This window comes from Clarias gariepinus, chromosome 12 (assembly GCF_024256425.1).
Source record: "Clarias gariepinus isolate MV-2021 ecotype Netherlands chromosome 12, CGAR_prim_01v2, whole genome shotgun sequence".
Classification (NCBI taxonomy): Eukaryota; Metazoa; Chordata; class Actinopteri; order Siluriformes; family Clariidae; genus Clarias; species Clarias gariepinus.
The window spans coordinates 1,926,477-1,945,987 of record NC_071111.1 but is presented as its reverse complement, the minus strand read 5'-3'; the positions used below and the strand labels follow the sequence as shown (position 1 = coordinate 1,945,987).

Below are 19,511 nucleotides of genomic sequence, written 5' to 3'. Positions count from 1 at the left end.
TCTTCCCAAATGGAATGTCAACCAAAGGGCATGAAACAGATTTCAACTTTGAAGTGTGGGATTATAAACAAAATCAAGTCACTGAGGATGTAACCATTGGATTAATTTATGATACTCTCTGCATGGCCAGGCTACGTTTCTATATTGCTACTTTTCCCAAGGAGCAGTTACAAAGTGATAGTGACACAGATGAAACAGAAGACAATGATGAGGTAGAAAAGTTAAACGATGATGACGATCAAGATAATCTGCAGCTGGATGCTGATGATATGGAGAAAGAGGATGATGTTGGTCAACAGAGTGGTGAAGATTTTCAGGAACAACATAACCTCCTGCTATATGAGCAGAATGATGAATCCTCAAATATTGTCATGGAAGTTGGGAAACTGGACAGCCCCTTATTATTAGTCACAGCCCCTTATTATAGGTATATGACAACAGCCACCCTCCATGTCACATGTGTCTGGTGAAGGACTTCCACAACAGCCACCCCCTCCCCCCATGTCACATGTTTCTAGTAAAGCACTTCCACAACAGCCACTCTCCACATCTAGACTGCTGAAGATAGTAACCATACTGTACATCATGGCAACTGCCTAAATGAAATGATAAAGGAATTCTTTGATCCAGCAGTGCTTAAACAACCCTTGATTATAAAAAGATTACTTCCTGATAATACAGGGGAAAATGGTGCTGGTTCAGGTGCTGTTAGAGATGTGTATTGTTCTTTTTGGCAGTAATTTTATGATCGCTGTACAGTAGGAACAACAGTGAAAGTCCCTTTCATTAGGCATGACTTCAGTTATGAAACCTGGAATGCCATTGGCAGAATTCTGGTGAAAGGTTACCAAACATGTCAATACCTACCAATCAAGCTAGCTCTCCCCCTTATGGAAGCAATCTTGTATGGATCAGTGTGCAGTAACTTACTTGAAACCTTCATGCATTTTGTACGTTGTCAAGATCATGACATCCTTCAGAGGGCTCTCAAAGATTTTTCCACTGTTGATACTGATGAGCTACTAGAGGGCTTGGACAACTATAAATGCCGAAAAAGAGTTGCAGCTGAGACACTCAAAGACATCCTGATGGAGATTGCACACAAAGAGCTTGTGCAAAAGCCAATGTATGCGATAGACTGCTGGAAGGAGGTGATGCAGCCAAATATCACCTTTAACCACAATGAGCTTTAGAAGATGTACAGTATGACAACCTTAAACCATCTCCTAAGAAAGTACAGGGACTCCTTCAGTTCCCTGTGATGGCGCCAAAGCAAAGAGAGGTTCAGAACCACCTTAAAAGGTACATCAGGGAGTAAGATGAGGAGAAACTTGGCAAGTTTCTAAGGTTCACCACAGGAAGTGATGGTCACTTCTGACAGAATTGAGATCATGTTTACAAACATGTCCAAATTCACAAGAAGGCCTGTTAGACACACATGTGGAAGGGTTCTAGAGATGCCTGACTGCTATGACAGCTTCCCAGCCTTTCGGTCTGAATTCAATTCAGTGTTGGAAAGCAACATATGGATTATGGACATTGTGTAGTTCACGTTCAGCTCTTGTGCGCTCTCATTTGCCCTTGTTTGTTTTAGAGATAATTTTACAGGCAATTACATTTAGTTTGACCTTTTTATCTGTGTTATTATTTTGGTGGTGTTTATATACAGCACATATTTTTCTTTCAAACAAACTAAAAGTTGAAACTGCCACTAAAATGTTTTGTTATACTGTGAAAATAATTGACCGACTTATTTCTAAGTTTTACTTCTTGAAATATTTAGTTTTTGTAGTTTCTTAATGTACTTATGTACTGCACTGTTTTCTCTTGCAGAACTGTTAGGTATTCATGTAAATAGGTTTATGTATTGTTTACAGTACATGTGCAATTCAGCCTGAACAATTCTCACCTACCCAGACTGCTGTATATATGCTTTTATTAGGATAAAAGAGGCACAATTACGTTCAATAAATGTTTATTGGAAAGAAGCTGCAGGAAAATGTTTTGTTAAATGAAAACTATTTTGTATAATGCAGGTCACTTAAAACAACAATATACATAAACTCATAGTTATACCTGATCTGACGAAGAGTGAAGGGCAGGTGTGTTAAATTTTGTGACATGGCTGGGCAATACCTCACTAATACTTGCGGATGTGTTTTAATAACAGTTTTTGAGGTGGAATTAGACTACACCACATGAGATTTGAATAATGTCTCTGCTATATAATCAGAATTTTGCAATAATTTTATAACCATTGTTAGGTCTACTTTATTATTTATAAATGTATCAGGAGAAAAAAAAATGATATTCCAGTTTGAATTATTATTATACATTAAGACACCAGTAACACCATGTAATAATGAGTACACAGCAGAGCAACTGATAAATGGGGACAACTACAGCCTATCTTTAGATATTTTCAAGTATCAGTGTTAGTGAGGTGTATAGCTCTGCAGCTCCAAAAGCATCTGTCGGATCATCGCATCCATTCTCCTGCATTAGTAAGACACAGACATCGAAAACTGTCTCATCACAAGGGAGCTGACTCTTGGGTGTGCACTCTCCCTTACACACATCCACCTCCTCAAGGTCCACTGTTCTGACACACGATAAGTCTCTGTCTGCACCTGTGACTGGGGACAACCAGCACATGGACTGACTATTTTTTTTAACTTACATACATTTACATACACAAATACATTTAGTTTGGATTTTATCATAATAATCATCAATATTTAGTTTACAAATTAATAATCATTTCTTAAAATAATGATGTGGATTTTAATAGCATATTTCATCCACTAGATGGCAGTAAATCACTTCAGTTTAGGGAAACTTTTTGTTGCAGTTGACCTGCTGAGGGCGCTGTAATTAGGCAGCTGATTAATAATAAGAAGCAGAATTATTGTTATTATTAATAATAAAATAGCAAATACTATAATGTTAGAGTTATCATTAACTATGAAAGAAAAAATGCCATGATATATGAACCCATGAATAATAGTGTTTATATCTGGAGTTATGATGTGTGTAATGTTGGTGTTAATGTAAGTCCTCATCATGTGTTTAATTCTGTTTTATTTTAAAAGAATATAAATGTTTTTATTATGTGAGTTTGTGTATTTATGTGTGTGTTTCTGAGAATAGAATAGAATCTTTATTGTCTTTATTTATCTTTACAGTGACATTTGATTTGTAATTCCAAAAAAGTCCTAAAATAAACACAATAAAAACATAAACATGGTGCAGTAGAGCAGTATACACTTGTGTGATATTAATTTTTCCCTGCATGTGATTTACTCAACTCAAACACAGATCATCACAATATACAAAAATAATAAACATTAAAACACTTTCATTTCATTAATTGTATAAAAACAGATGATTGTTACACAATAGGAGAAAAAGCGAATAAAACTCTGCATAATGCAAAATATTGAATTGTTCTCATTCTGCGAGGCTAAAAAGTCACCTTTACTTGTATATTGTTTATTAAGATTAACATTAAAATTAATGAGCTGTCACTCATTAAAAAGTGAGAATATAGAATAAAACCTGAGATCACAAAACAAACATCTGAGAATATTAAAGAAATATTAGATTATTAAACAAAATCCTGAGAATAAGGAAAGAAATTGGAGAGTTTGAAGGAAACCTGAGAATTTCACATGAAAATCTGAGAATCCGTAATGAAACTTCCAACATACACAGCTCCCTAATAGAGACTGCAACAAAACATTCATTTCAATTATATGTTTTATAGTAAAACACACAGCATGAAACCTAGACGTATATATTGCTTGCATATTGTTTACAAAGACAAGATATTCAGATGAATTGTCAGAAATGTGTTGTAAAAGGAAAGCTGGAAACATTTGGTTCAGTAATAATGGAGCTGATTTAACTCTCCCTAATCTATTTGCTAATAACAAGGTGAGAAAATGAACATGGTTCAGAATGCATGAAATTATTGGAAGTAGAATCAAATCATTGTTTGTGTTTATAAAAGTTGAAATGTAATTTCCTGAGAAAAGGCCTTTGGGGGCGTGTCTCAGTCACATGGTCCCTGTCTTTCTGAGATTTCTCCTCCACCTCATCATATTCTGTAAAATAAACACATTTACCTCTTTAATATCTCCTTTGTATTGGATTAATAGTCATTGTTTTGTAAAACCTTCAAATACAGTAAATGATGCACTATGTAGGATTTCTTTGATCTTTAAACAATAAATGAAGAGAATAGAGGACATTTATTAGATGAGTTTTCTTAATATTAACACAGGCCATGTGTATAAGATGTGATAGAGATGTCCATCAAATTTCACATCATTTTACAAACTGATTCAACTGTAGAAATGCTACAAAACAATAATACATTTTATATAGTATTACATTTCTATTTTCCTGGTAAATGTTTGGAATAAATAGATTCCAGTCCTTACAAGATTGTGTTTATAAAAATGTGGAAGTAAAAGAGCCATAAATATACAGGTCTTATCTAAAGTGTGTAATAAATCTGGCTGCACTTGTTAAATGACAGAACAGAGATTTGTTCTAAAAACAGTCAGCTGATGTTTATATTATATATCACAGGTAATATTTACAGTAGGTCTTATCTAAACTCTTTAATAAATGCACTTGTTAAATGACAGAACAGAGAGAACATTTGTTCTAAAAACTCTTCTGAAAGTTGATATTTATTATATACCATATATAATCTAATCATATATAATCTAATCTTTGACTTTGCTGCCTGTGCACTTATGTACATTACAGAATAAACAAGAAGTCACTCACCTTCTGTCTCTCCTCCATCCTGTTCCTCAGTGATGACATCATCATAATCTTCTGGATTGTCTAATCAACAAATAAATGAAGAAGTAATAAACCAGTGTGTGTGTTGATCTTATAGTAAAATACTGAGTTACTGAGTAGAACACGACGTTTATATGAAAAATAAAAATAACAGAAATAATTTAAATATATAAACTATTACATATTAACTTGATTATACTGATTTTATATTAACACTAAATTATTATAGGATTCCATGCAAGTGAGGAGCTAAAAGTAACTATTTAAATATATACATATAAGGAGTAGAGTTTAATGATGTTTTATTGTCTACCAGCTGCTGTAGTGAGAAAAAGGATTAACCAATAGGAACGGTGCATTTTCCCATTAGTGTGTGAAAGCTACTAGCCAGAGACTCCACTATAACCACTGAGATATGGAGGTGAGAGCTGATGAAGTCGCCTGCTGGAGCTTTACTGCAGTAAGAGGAGAAGAAATTATATCACTCTTTATAAGATGGAATTTTAGCCCTTATCTACATGATTATTTATTAGTTGATTAACTCATGTATGTATTAATTTTTTTGTAAAAATATTGTAAATATTAAAAATGTATTTTAAGGCAACATTCTTAATTTGTTTAGTTGTAGATTGTGATGTTAAAATCAAACAGCCAAGATTGAATTTTTATGTCCTCATCACATTCAGATTAATTTGAAAACTAATGCATTAATGCTTTCAATTAATTTAAAATTTATACATGAATTGAAACGTTCAATGTGACCACTAGGTGCTATTCACATTAAATTAATGAATGCAGAAATGTCTTAATTATTTAATGAAGTACATTTAATATAATTATTTTTATTATATATCACATATTTAAATTACATTAAATTAATTTTTCATATTTAAATCCTTTCCAATTAATAATTAAAATATTTACTATTAATATTTTTATTACTATTAATACTTAATATTAATATTACATGAGTGTAAGTGCTATATGTACATATATGGAGCTCATGTGTATTTCCCTTCCTCTGTTGCAGTACCACTCTGGGCCAGTAGGTGGTACTGCCACGCTTTTCATGTCAATCTCATTTAAGGCCTTAAAATTATAACTTGTTGCTTCTTTTCATCAGCATTTTTAAATTTAGTTTGGATTTGCTCAAGTGATACTTTTGTAGAAATTAATAATTATATGTTACAGAGAATAAATTAAATAAAAAGCCATTAAATATTATTTAATTAATTATTGTTCAGTAATATTAATGTAGATTTTTAAGATTAAAAATATTGTTAAATTGCTTAATTCATTATGTAAAATACATTTTGCTGAATTGTTTTAGATGTGGGTGTGGCTTATATTAAATGCAGCTGTAACCCAGTGTTCATAATTAGCCATAAGAAAATTATAGACTGGTTACTAAAATGATGGAAAATAATAATTATATTAAAGTAATATTAAAGAATCCAAACTAATAAAGGTTTTGATTATGACAGTGAAAGATGGAAGTAGACAAATAGACAGACTCTGAAATCCCCCCGTGCAAGCATGTGGTTTGTCCTGAAATCAGTTGTTTCTAAAGATCCCCCCTGTGGTTATTTACTAAATGGTTTGTCCCAGCTGGTTGTCTGTCCCTATTGGGTGAAAGGTCAAAAGAACGCGCGCGCAGCGCTGGAACTTTCTAGACTTGAAGAAGCGAATGGATTTGTGTTTTTTCCCTCACGATTAGGAGCAAATCATAGCAAATTGTTCCTGGAGTTAAATGTGATGACATTTATCTGATGAGTGCAACAGTGAGGGTCTAACATGTTAACAGTCTACTGGTTTGTATTGCTCTAGCGTGGACTATGGCAAGCCGTTTGGGCATTTATTGGATATCACGGATATCAGAATTAATACTCAAAAGGCTTTCCAGAAACCATCATAAATTGTACACATGTGGAATTCACTAGTTAAACTAGTTAAATTCACTAGTTAACGAGTAGAGCAAAAATGGCTCACTAGTACTACTAGTGACCATTTTTGTGCTTACTAGTTAACGAGTGGACATTTTATCCATATTACTGAGCCGTTGTGTAAAAAAGGCAGTCACTAGTAGCACTACTGGAAATTTTGCCTCCACTAGTAGCACTAGTGAAATTCACTAGTACAACTAGTTGTACTAGTTGGCTGCATGCAAATGAATGAGGCGGGACAAGTTCTGTGATTGGTCAGTGTTCAAACTGAGGCTGCCAAGCCTTAAAGGGCCCGCTCTCAATTTAGCATTTATTCATGGTATCAGGAGTTTTTAGCAGATTGTCATGATAAAAATGTTCTGATTTGTTACATGTCGATTCATTAGACTACTGTATATTAATTAGGTCATAAAGAACAATTTTAGTCATTATGTAAATGTATTAGATGGCAGCATTTATTAAGTTAATTACCAATAATTAACTGTAGGCCTCAATACTTTGATGAAAGCAAGAAGGAATTTATATATAAATACATAGTTATATTACATACATATATATATATATACACACACTCACCTAAAGGATTATTAGAAACACACACTAATACGGTGTTTGACCCCCTTTCGCCTTCAGAACTGCCTTAATTCTACGTGGCATTAATTCAACAAGGTGCTGAAAGCATTCTTTAGAAATGTTGGCCCATGTTGATAGGATACCATCTTGCAGTTGATGAAGATTTGTGGGATGCACATCCAAGGGCACGAAGCTCTCGTTCCACCACATCCCAAAGATGCTCTATTGAGTTGAGATCTGGTGACTATGGGGGCCATTTTAGTACAGTGAACTCATTGTCATGTTCAAGAAACCAATTTAAAATGATTGGAGCTTTGTGACATGGTGCATTATCCTGCTGGAAGTAGCCATCAGAGGATGGGTACCTGGTGGTCATAAAGGGATGGACATTGTCAGAAACAATGCTCAGGTAGGCCATGGCATTTAAACGATGCCCAATTTGCACTAAGGGGCCTAAAGTGTGCCAAGAAAACATCCCCCACACCATTACACCACCACCACCAGCCTGCACAGTGGTAACAAGGCATGATGGATCCATGTTCTCATTTTGTTTACACCAAATTCTGACTCTACCATTTAAATGTCTCAAACGAGATCGAAACTCATCAGACCGGGCAACATTTTTCCAGTCTTTAAGTGTCCAATTTTGGTGAGCTCGTGCAAATTGTAGCCTCTTTTTCCTATTTGTAGTGCAGATGAGTGGTACCCGGTGGGGTCTTCTGCTGTTGTGGCTTCACAAATGCTTTGCTGCATACCTCGGTTATAATGAGTGGTTATTTCAGTCAAAGTTGCTCTTCTATCAGCTTGAATCAGTCGGCCCATTCTCCTCTGACCTCTAGCATTAACAAGGCATTTTCGCCCACAGGACTGCCGCTTACTGGATGTTTTTCCCTTTTCACACCATTCTTTGTAAACTCTAGAAATGTTTGTGCGTAAAAATCCCAGTAACTGAGCAGACTGTGAAATACTCAGACCAGCCCGTCTGGCACCAACCATCATGCTACGCTCAAAATTGCTTAAATCACCTTTCTTTCCCATTCTGACATTCAGTTTGGAGTTCAGGAGATTGTCTTGACCAGGACCACACCCCTAAATGCATCGAAGCAACTGCCATGTGATTGGTTGATTGGATAATTGCATTAATGAGAAATTGAACCGGTGTTCCCTCATAATTCTTTAGGTGAGTGTGTGTGTATATATATATATATATATATATATATATATATATATATATATATATACACACATACATACATACATACATACATACAGGTGCATCTAATTGAATTAAAATATCATCAAAAAGTAGATTTATTTCAGTAAGTTTTAAAATCTAATGTTTATATATAGTATTTCTTCCTATGATCTCACATTTACTGAACAGAATTGAAAGCTGACCAGGCTTTATAGGGTTACATTTTAGCTGGGTGGACTTCCTCATAGACAGCCAATAAGATGTCTCGATTTAAGCCTCTTTCCCGCCTTTAATTTGCATTTTAGGCCTCACTAGTTAACTAGTAAGATCTCCTAGTGCAATAATGGACACTTATTCCTCACTAGTGAAATCTACTAGTAGCACTAGTGAAATCCACTAGTAGTACTAGTAGTACTAGTGAAATCCACTAGTAGTACTAGTGCGCTGCATGCAAAGGAAGGAGGCAGGACAAGGACTGTGATTGGTCAGTGTTTAAACAGAGATTCGCTGAGCCTTAAAGGGCCCGCCCTCAATTTAGCCTTCGTTCATGAATTATTTTAGTGGGCCAATAGGAAGGCTCATAGTAAGCTCCTTTCCCGCCCCCGATTTGCATTTTAGGCCTTACTAGTTAACTAGTAAGAACGCCTAGTGCAATTTTGGACATATTATTTCCCACTAGTAGTACTAGTAAAATCCACTAGTAGTACTAGTGAAATCCACTAGTAGTACTAGTGAAATCCACTAGTACTACTAGTGGGCTGCATGCAAATGAAGGAGGCGGGACAAGGACTGTAATTGGTCAGCGTTCAAACTGAAAGCGGCTGAAACTTAAGGGGCCAGTTCTCAATTCAGCGTTCATTTATGGCATATAGAGAATTATTTTAGCAGCTTGCCCTGATTAAAACCTTATTATTTATTAAAAGTTGATTTATAAGGCTACTTTATATTAATCAGGTCATAAAGACCTATTGTCTCCATCAAAATACATATAGAATCCATGATAAATGGAAATATACTAAGTGGCATCATTTTTTTTTAACATTATCACATTATCATGAGGCAATAATTAACTGTAAGACCCAGTCTGTTCATTTTTTAGATCAACAATAAAAAAAAGCCTATAAAAAGCTTAATATAATAATACAATCCCATTTATTATAGAGAAAGTTAAACGGGCTTTATAGGGTTACATTTTGGCTAGGCGGAGTTCCTCGTTAAGAACCAATAGGAAGGCTCGTTGTATGTTGCTTTCCCGCCTCCCGATTTGCATTTTAGGCTTCACTAGTTAACTAGTAAGATCGCCTAGTGCAATAATGGATTCTTATGGCTCACTAGTAAAATCCACTAGTAGTACTAGTGAAATCCACTAGTACTACTAGTGAAATCCACTAGTACTACTAGTGGCCTGCATGCAAATTAAGGGGGCGGGACAATGATCGTGATTGGTCAGTACTCACGCTGAGTGTTGGAAAGCCTTAAAGGGCCCAGTTCAATTTAACTTTCAGTTATGGCGTAAGGGTTTTTTTAGGCACTTTTTATGACTAAAACGTTATGATTTTTTTAGATGTTGATTTATTAAGCTACTTTATATTTTTTAGGTTATATAAAAACCTATTTCTCCTGCAAAATAAAACAGATTTACAGTTTTAGAACAAGCGCAGTGTATTGAATGGCAGCCTGCCCGCTCCACCCGCGGCCGTGGATGATAATTTTTTCACGTTATTATAAACCAATCATTGTAAGGCACAATTCATTAATTGTTGTTTAGATGAAAACAGAACGCACATTCACAAGAAACCATAATATGGGCTATACATAAGTAACCTGTTTAGAAGACCGATAGTACAAGAATTCGGTGAATAAATCTGGAGGTGCCCGGCACGTACACATCTGTTTAAAGTATACGTCTCTCTCTCTCTCTCTCTCTCTCACACACACACACACACACACACACACACACACACAACAGAATAACAGTCGTAAATTTAATGAAAATGAAATACCTAATACAAATCAGGTTACTAACAGGACTTGTAAGGGATTGGTATTGCTGATAGCAGCATTAAATTAAAGCATAATCCAAGTTCAGGACAGATCTCAAGTTTTAGAGAAGCTGCATTTGTAACGGGGAAAAAAAAAACGACCGGACTGCTTCAGATAGAGAGTCTTCTTCTTTGTCTTTGGACTGTTCCCTTTCAGGGGTCACCACAGCGAATCATCTGCCTCCATCTAACCCTATCCTCTGCATCCTCTTCTCTCACACCCACTAACTTCATGTCCTCTCTCACTGCATCCATAAATCTCCTCTTTGGTCTTCCTCTAGACCCCCTGCCTGGCAGTTCCAACCTCAGCATCCTTCTACCGATATATTCACAATCTCTCCTCTGAACATGTCCAAACCACCTCAATCTGGCCTCTCTGACTTTATCTCCAAAACATCTAACGTGGGTTGTCCCTCTGATGAACTCATTCTTGATCCTATCCATCCTTGTCACTCCCAAAGAGAACCTCAACATCTTCATCTCTGCTACCTCCAACTCTGCCTTCTGTCTTTTCTTCAGTGCCACTGTCTCTAAGCCGTAGAGCATCGCTGGTCTCTACAGTCCTGTACACTTTTGTGTACAGAGTGAGAGACTTTATTAGGTGCCTTTCTCTAATATTGGGCTACAATAAATAATATGAAAAAGACAGGACTGATTTGAGTTCCATAATTATTTATTAATACTTCGTTGGTATGTATAAAAGCGCAGTGAGAGGAGTGATGAGATGACAGATGCTGCTGAACTGAAGGTGAAGTCGGAGGTTGTGCTCTGACAGATATTACACATAATACCTGTATATTTATTAACTGTATGTTGTATCACCCCCACCAATTAATATTCTATTTTATTTATCACGTGGGCATTTTTATGTTATTGTGTGCACCCATGCGTGTAAGTTTGATGTTAGACTATAGACATACAGACGGAGCTGTCATCCACAGCAGTCTCTCATCGCATCCTAGTTTTTTTTCACCCATAAATCCTCTCTCTGGTCTCAATCACTACAGCCACGATTATTTTCAAATGTAAATTGCAGGTTAATTTTGCTTTACTCGGGGGTCCGTGAAGAATGCAAAGAGTTGCGCAGTGAAGCTACGGAGAGTGTTCTGCGAGCAGGGCAATATTGTGCACCTGAGAGACCTTAAAGGTGAGAACGGAATGCCACCCTTTGATCTCCGCGATGAGGACAGCACGAGAAAGAACTGCTCGAGTTGCCGTGGCACCTTTACTCCTGCCCAGAGCCTGCATTCGCATCCCTGGTCCGAAGAGGAAAAGGCCGCTGATGTCATTGCATCCCAGGCGGGGAATCCGCCCAGCCGTCGGACGTCAAGAGGGACTCCCACCTGTGGGCACACTCAGAGAGAGCTGGAGGGGCTGGTTGTGGCCAATGTCAGCCGGGAGCTACCCCTTGTACCCCATTCATGTGCCCCATTCTACCATCCTGCCTGCTGCCACCTTTCGCCAGCTGTGTGCCCGCATGCCACCGGACACGCATGTGCACACCTTTTTTTTTACCTGACAAACGAAGTTATAACACTGGTTTTCTAAGGAATTTTCTAAGCCTTTCATATCTCCTAGTAGAATTATTAAATTATAGTAAAGGCAGCAATGGCTTATTAAAGTCTGCCACATATTGGTTTTTTTAAAACACCTTGTACCCCTGTCTGATACCCCCCCCCCCACACACACACACACTCCCGTCTAAAGCTCTCATTCTCTGTGCTGTTGATAAAGCGTGTCCCTTTTCCCATATATTATCAATTTCATCCCCCCATAATATTCGTAAATTACACATATTAGTTCTATATTGTGGCTACTTTATGTATTTCTGCTCATCACTAATTATTAGGGCTTATTGATTATCAGTGTTATAACTACATTAACAGATCTGATTGTTCTGATGCCCGCTGCCCATCCAGCACTTAATGTTCATACAGTAAACGATTAGATATACATTACTTGATTTTGCTTTTTAACATTATTGCATGATTAATTATTGTCATTGTTTAAACAATTGTCACTGCCATATGCATTTATTTTGAAGCATAAATCCTTCCTCTCCTGATAAATATTTAATTTTTATTTATAAAAAAATACCTGTTTTGTGTTATTGTTGTTAATAAATCACACTATTACACACATTTTCATGTTTCATTCTGCTTATATAGTACACAAGGAGCTCGCAGTAAAGAGCAGTAGAAAAGTGACCAGACTTTATAGGGTTAAGTTTTGGCTGGGTGGAGTTCCTCATGGAGAGCCAATAGGAAGGCTCCTTTTTTGCCCCCTGATTTGCATCTTGTCCTACCATTTAACTAATGGAGTTTAGTGGTTAGCTAATGAGCATTTTATGCCTCACTCGTTGACTAGGGAAATTCACTAGTTAACGAGTAAGGTTTAAAATCGTACTAGTTAACAAGTGAAAACTTTAAGACGTACTAGTTAACTAGTCAAAAAAAAATGTTTCACTAGTAGTACTAGTGCAATTTTGGGCTTCACTAGTGAATTTCTTGCCGCAAATGTGCCTGATATCCTTGATATCCAATATATGCTCAAACGGCTTGCCATAGTGGACAGCAGCCTGGAGACTTGCTAGTTGCTAAGCTAATTGTCCGATGCTAAGCCACGTGTTTAATGTCACCGGTGTTAATGATAACATGTGGCATCTATTTTTCTGAGTGATGTACATCTACGTCACATTGTATTACTGTTGTGAATGATTTATATTATTATTATTTAACCTAAGCTTTATGATATTTTATGTTTTTTATTGCATTTTACTTTGTTGTCAGTAGTTGAACCAGTGCCATAAGCCATTGTAATATTTAATTGGTGAATTGATTTTGGGGATTCTGACCATATCTATAGGTCAGGTTTTTAGTCGAGACTGGACCCAGAACCTTTTCGAATTGATTCCTTGGATTACTTTTCCCTGTCATGGATGACGAGCCCATAAGATACTATCAAGTTGATTGATCTTCAAGTGCGGTAGGAAGGATTGTGTCCACACACAATAACGAACCGAATGGAAATTCGTGTGATGATCCAAAGTGGAGCACTAAGACTCTAGTAGACCCGGGCCGGTTTTATTTTCTTTATGTGCACAATCTTTGATTTTTTTTATTTTTATTTTAGTTACATATTGAATGCATCACTAGAGTTCTCTTTAAAAACATTGTGATGTAAATTGCATTCCCTTTGTGATGTTTGTTAACCATACACACCCTTAATTAGTAAATATAAATAGTTAAATTTTACTACTGTGTCCTGGGTTTCTGACTCAGTGCATCACCTAACTCTTGGCTCTTGCCAAACCTAGAACCTTCTGAAGCTGGTCTACTCTATAGAACGTAATGGTGCCACTTGTGGGCTACACAGCAGATGGGGCACTAATTCTAATAATTAATTAATGGAAAATGGTATTAAACCATTAGTATTTAAACAAATTCATTTAAGGACTGTAAGATATAATGATAGACAGAAGTAATTTTATTAATGACAATAATTACATTTACTTCTGAATTGTTTTAGATGTGAGTGTGACTTGTATCGCAGCAGCATTATAAAAAAAATACTGTATATATCATAAGAAGGTAAAAAATAGAGCTTAATTAAACTTTATGTTAAAAATAAAAGTCATGTGTGATTTATTTAAAATGAAATGCATAAATTAATTCCCCACATTATGAATTGTTGAGTTCTTTTAGATGCGAGTGTGACTTCTGTCAAATGCAGCAGACGAGATGTTGATGTTAATCAGCATTTAGCGTCTCAGCACTGTGAGCTCTTGGAGCTACACTTTACTACACTTATAGCAAGACTTTTTTGTTGTTTGTTTTTCATCAGTTAATGTGGAGCGTCTGCTGTACACGTCCCTGTGGATGAGCCGTTACTATAGAAACCATAATGTAGTGGAACGAGTGCATTAATATAAACCTGTGATTTACAGCTGCAGTATGTCAGAGCTGCTGTTATAGAAAATTAATCAACATCAATCAGAATGCAGAATTCAGCAGCACATTGTTTAAAGTTTATTATAGAAATGTTTAAGGGGATTTTTTTTAATAACAGAGAAACTCCCTGACCTGTGGTGATGTTTGTGTTTGTTTCAGCCGTAACTGCATCATCATAGTTCTCGGACACGTCCTCTGTCAGAATGTAGAGATAAAAGCTATTAAATCCACATGAATGTCATTAATGATCATTTGGATGCTTGTGGATGCAACACTGTCACATTATTATCATACCTGTCAGTATAACTGACTTCTGATCAGCTGTAATGGCCTCATCATAATTCTCAGCTTCATCCTCTACACCAAAACACAGAGATTTAAAGAGATTTAAAGTTTACTGAAGTGACAGTTTGTACACTGTGTGTGTGTGTGTGCTCTCTAAAACAAATCCCAAAACAGAAGCACACCCTCCACGTTATCAGCGATGGGTCCAGCAGTGACGGCATCATCGTAGTCCTCTGGTGGCTCAACTCTTCCTGTATCACCTAAATGAAATAAAAGCAGAGGCTCTGTACAAACAGCTCCATCACATTCTGACCTCATGGTTTAATGTCAAGTCACTCAATTGATCTGATCAGTTAACAACTGCACCCACTTATGAAGTCACTGGTGTCGATGACATCATCATAATACTCAGCCTTTTCTCCAATCCCAGACTTTACTGGAAAAAGAAGAGTTTGTGTGTTTGGGCTTTTAAACACATTTATACTCAATAAAATCCTCATCCAAAGAAGCTTTGATAAATGTGATAAGAGGGATTTCAGAAGCTTAAAGTAAGATAAGGTTGATTGTGAGATCTCATGTGTCAGCATTAAAACACTGGAGTTACTGTAATTCTTCTATACAATACATCATAATCACGTCTCAGAAAGGACACATTTAGTCATTTCTCATCTTTAATTGCAATTCGAATATCTTTCAGTTAATGGAGTCAGACAAACTCACACTCTGGCCTTTTTTACCTGAGAGAAGCTCATCATCCACATGCTCATACCCAGAATGCTGTTCTTCAGAGAGGAGACTTCCTGCTAGAGGAGAGCAGGACAGGCATCAGACACACACACACACGCACAAAGAGACTCATGAACTCTGATTCAGGAAAACACACATGCTGTATGAAGTATCTAAAAATCCTCAAATAAAATAAATGTGCCATAAACACACACACACTCACACACAGACTCATGAACTCTATTTCAGGAAACACACGGTGTCCTGTCACCTTCAGCACCGCCAGAAAGAAAGAAAGAAAGAGTATGAAAGAAAGTATGATCTGTCAAATAAGGTATACGTCACGCACACACACACACACACACACCGGGTGTAAGTCAGGGAGAGGGGGGGGATGCACCTGCACAGGAAAGCCTGCACGACTGCATGCACGCTCACACACACACACACAGAGGCCTTTTTCAGACGTATGATATTTAACATTTGGAGTTTTATCAGTTCATAACAGACAGTCTTTCTGTCCAGTGGCCACATTGGCAGATATTTATCTCTCTATTTATCTCTCTATTTATCTCTCTCTTTCTTTCTTTCTGGCGGTGCTGAAGGTGAGTTCCCCCAGGACACCATACACACTAGAACCTCCACTGTTTCTGTAATTCAGACACACCTCACCTTTATGTAAATGTTCCTCACGGTTTCATTCAGACATGCCTCGAGACACAACACACGCGGTAAAACACACAGTACCAGCGTGATCTTTGCCATTCTCGTGAGATTCTATTGTACAAGTGAGGTCTAACAAAATTCATCAAAAACTATCCATACAACCAACCGGGGTCGGAAATATTCTAAAGCAAAAATCCAACAATCAAAACGGCACTATGGGGGAACTAGAGTGTGTTTCTCTGGGATTTTACATTTATACTGTAACTGGAGAGAGAGAGAGAGAGAGAGTGTGTGAGAGAGAGAGAGTGTGTGTGTGTGTGTGTCTGAGAGAGAGAGAGAGAGAGAGAGAGAGAGAGATTGATTGTGTGTGTGTGTGTGTGTGTGTGTAAGAAAGAGAGAGAGGTTTGAGGTCTTAAACACACTTTAGTGTGAAACAATAAAGATGAACTTACTTTACGTTTTTTCTTATATATACATATATACACACACACACACACACACACACACACACACATACATATATATATATATATATATATATATATATATATATATATATATATACAGTGGCTTGCAAAAGTATTCGGCCCCCTTGAACTTTTCCACATTTTGTCACATTACAGCCACAGACATGAATCAATTTTATTGGAATTCCACGTGAAAGACCAATACAAAGTGGTGTACACGTGAGAAGTGGAACGAAAATCATACATGATTCCAAACATTTTTTACAAATAAATAACTGAAAAGTGGAGTGTGCCTTATTATTCAGCCCCCTGAGTCAATACTTTGTAGAACCACCTTTTGCTGCAATTACAGCTGCCAGTCTTTTAGGGTATGTCTCTACCAGCTTTGCACATCTAGAGACTGAAATCCTCGCCCATTCTTCTTTGCAAAACAGCTCCAGCTCAGTCATATTAGATTGACAATGTTTGTGAACAGCAGTTTTCAGATCTTGCCAAAGATTCTCGATTGGATTTAGATCAGGACTTTGACTGGGCCATTCTAACACATGGATATGTTGTGTTTTAAACCATTCCATTGTTGCCCTGGCTTTATGTTTAGGGTCATTGTCCTGCTGGAAGGTGAACCTCCGCCCCAGTCTCAAGTCTTTTGCAGACTCCGAGAGGTTTTCTTTCAAGATTGCACTGTATTTGGCTCCATCCATCTTCCCATCAACTCTGACCAGCTGTCCCTGCTGAAGAGAAGCACCCCAGAGCATGATGCTGCCACCACCATATTTGACAGTTCAGAGTGATGTGCAGTGTTAGTTTTACGCCAGTGTTAGTTTTTTTGGCCAAAAAGTTCCATTTTGGTCTCATCTGACCAGAGCACCTTCTTCCACATGTTTGCTGTGTCCCCCACATGGCTTGTGGCAAACTGCAAACGGGACTTCTTATGGTTTTCTGTTAACAATGGCTTTCTTCTTGCCACTCTTCCATAAAGGCCAACTTTGTGCAGTGCACGACTAATAGTTGTCCTATGGACAGATTCCCCCACCTGAGCTGTAGATCTCTGCAGCTCGTCCAGAGTCACCATGGGCCTCTTGGCTGCATTTCTGATCAGCGCTCTCCTTGTTCGGCCTGTGAGTTAAGGTGGACGGCCGTGTCTTGGTAGGTTTACAGTTGTGCCATACTCCTTCCATTTCTGAATGATCGCTTGAACAGTGCTCCGTAGGATGTTCAAGGCTTTGGAAATCTTTTTGTAGTCTAAGCCTGCTTTAAATTTCTCAATAACTTTATCCCTGACCTGTCTGGTGTGTTCTTTGGACTTCATGGTGTTGTTGCTCCCAATATTCTCTTAGACAACCTCTGAGGCCGTCACAGAGCAGCTGTATTTGTACTGACATTAGATTACACACAGGTGCAATGTCTATGGGCAAATGACTGCACTCAGACCAAAGGAGGCTGAATAATTACGCACACCCCACTTTGCAGTTATTTATTTGTAAAAAATGTTTGGAATCATGTATGATTTTCGTTCCACTTCTCACGTGTACGTGTGTGTATATACTATACACACACAAAGTCAACATGCATACATTACGTACACACTGACTCACACATACACTATTTACATATATACAATTTTTAATTTTTTTATATAGAAACACCCACTAAACCCCCCTTCCCACTTCCCTACTATTAACAATTTTTTTTTTTTCAGTTTTTTTTTTTGTCCATTAATTTACCGTTTTATTTACAGTTTGTGGTTTGGTTTCAGCTGTTGTCTATTTTTTCTTCTTTTTAAGTGACGGTTTGTTTGTTGTTACCTGTTGTGTTAATTTTTTTCAGTTCTTTTAACATTTTTACTACCCGTTTCCTCTCAGTTTTGGACAGCTGTAAGAACAGGTTCACCTGCTCTTCTTTGTCTACAGGTGTGTGTGCGGTGCTGCACCCGGCCTCTTCACTCTCCTGCTCTGAGTCTGACTGTGGGTTTTTCGCTCATTCGTCGGTTCTGTGCCGGACGTCTCCTCCCGTTTTCTCCTCGGTTTTGTGTCTTTGGGTGTCTGTGGTGGTGTGTCCACCGGCTGTCCTCACGCTGCTGCCGCTGTTTCCCGGCGGTGTCGCCCCGTGAGCTCCCCAGCTGCACGGCTCCGTGCGGGCAGCTCAGCCTTTTGTGACCGACGTCCCCGCACTCTAAACACCTCAGCTGCTCCATGGTGGCGAAGACGATGTAACTGTTGTTCCTGTCTTTAACTTTAAAATTAACGTTCAGCGGACCCTCGTGATCGTTTAAAACCATTAGGACTTGCCTACGCAAAGACAGGGTTCACACTCGAGCTTTAACACCCGAGCGGGATGGGCTTCATGGGGCCGGTCAACTTCCCAAAGCGCGCCCGCTCCCTCAGGATCTGCTCGTTCTTGATGAACAAAGGGACGTTGGAGATCACCACTCAGGTTGCTGGCACAGACAGAGGGGTGACCTGGACCATGACATCTCTAACTCGTATCCCGTTTTTTTTTGCCGTGGTTACGAGTGTTTTTTTGGTCAGGAAGACCACCACTGCTTTATTTATTCGGGAGGCAGACTAGATATTCTGGCACCCGATCTGCTCCCTCATCACTAGCAGAACTTCCTCCAGCAGTACACCGTCTTCCACAACACACCTGATGCCATTCTGGAGAGACAAAGTCTCGCCTCCGGCCTCAGAAGCCATGGTGCCTCAGTCACTCTCTCTCACTATAATCTTTTAACTTTTTTTTTGTTTTTTAACTAATAACATGAACAAAAAATTAATACATAAATAAATTTTCCACGTCTAAAACTAATCCTTTCTGTAATACAAAAAGTTTGATTGTTGTATAGTGAG

General features: G+C 37.7%; 1 protein-coding gene across 1 annotated transcript in view; it reads right to left on the bottom strand.

Annotated features, from left to right (window-relative positions):
- Positions 1-3,780: 3,780 nt before the first annotated feature.
- The window catches only part of LOC128533925 (antigen WC1.1-like), a 30,166-nt gene continuing 14,435 nt past the window's right edge, over positions 3,781-19,511 (bottom strand). Inside the window, exons 12-18 of the mRNA XM_053508162.1 lie at positions 15,544-15,606; positions 15,177-15,242; positions 14,989-15,066; positions 14,816-14,878; positions 14,654-14,716; positions 4,801-4,860; positions 3,781-4,106 (exon numbers count right to left, since the gene is read on the bottom strand). Coding sequence (XP_053364137.1) covers positions 3,991-4,106; positions 4,801-4,860; positions 14,654-14,716; positions 14,816-14,878; positions 14,989-15,066; positions 15,177-15,242; positions 15,544-15,606 — 509 coding nt within the window. The 3' untranslated portion in view covers positions 3,781-3,990. The remainder of the gene's footprint in view (positions 4,107-4,800; positions 4,861-14,653; positions 14,717-14,815; positions 14,879-14,988; positions 15,067-15,176; positions 15,243-15,543; positions 15,607-19,511) is intronic.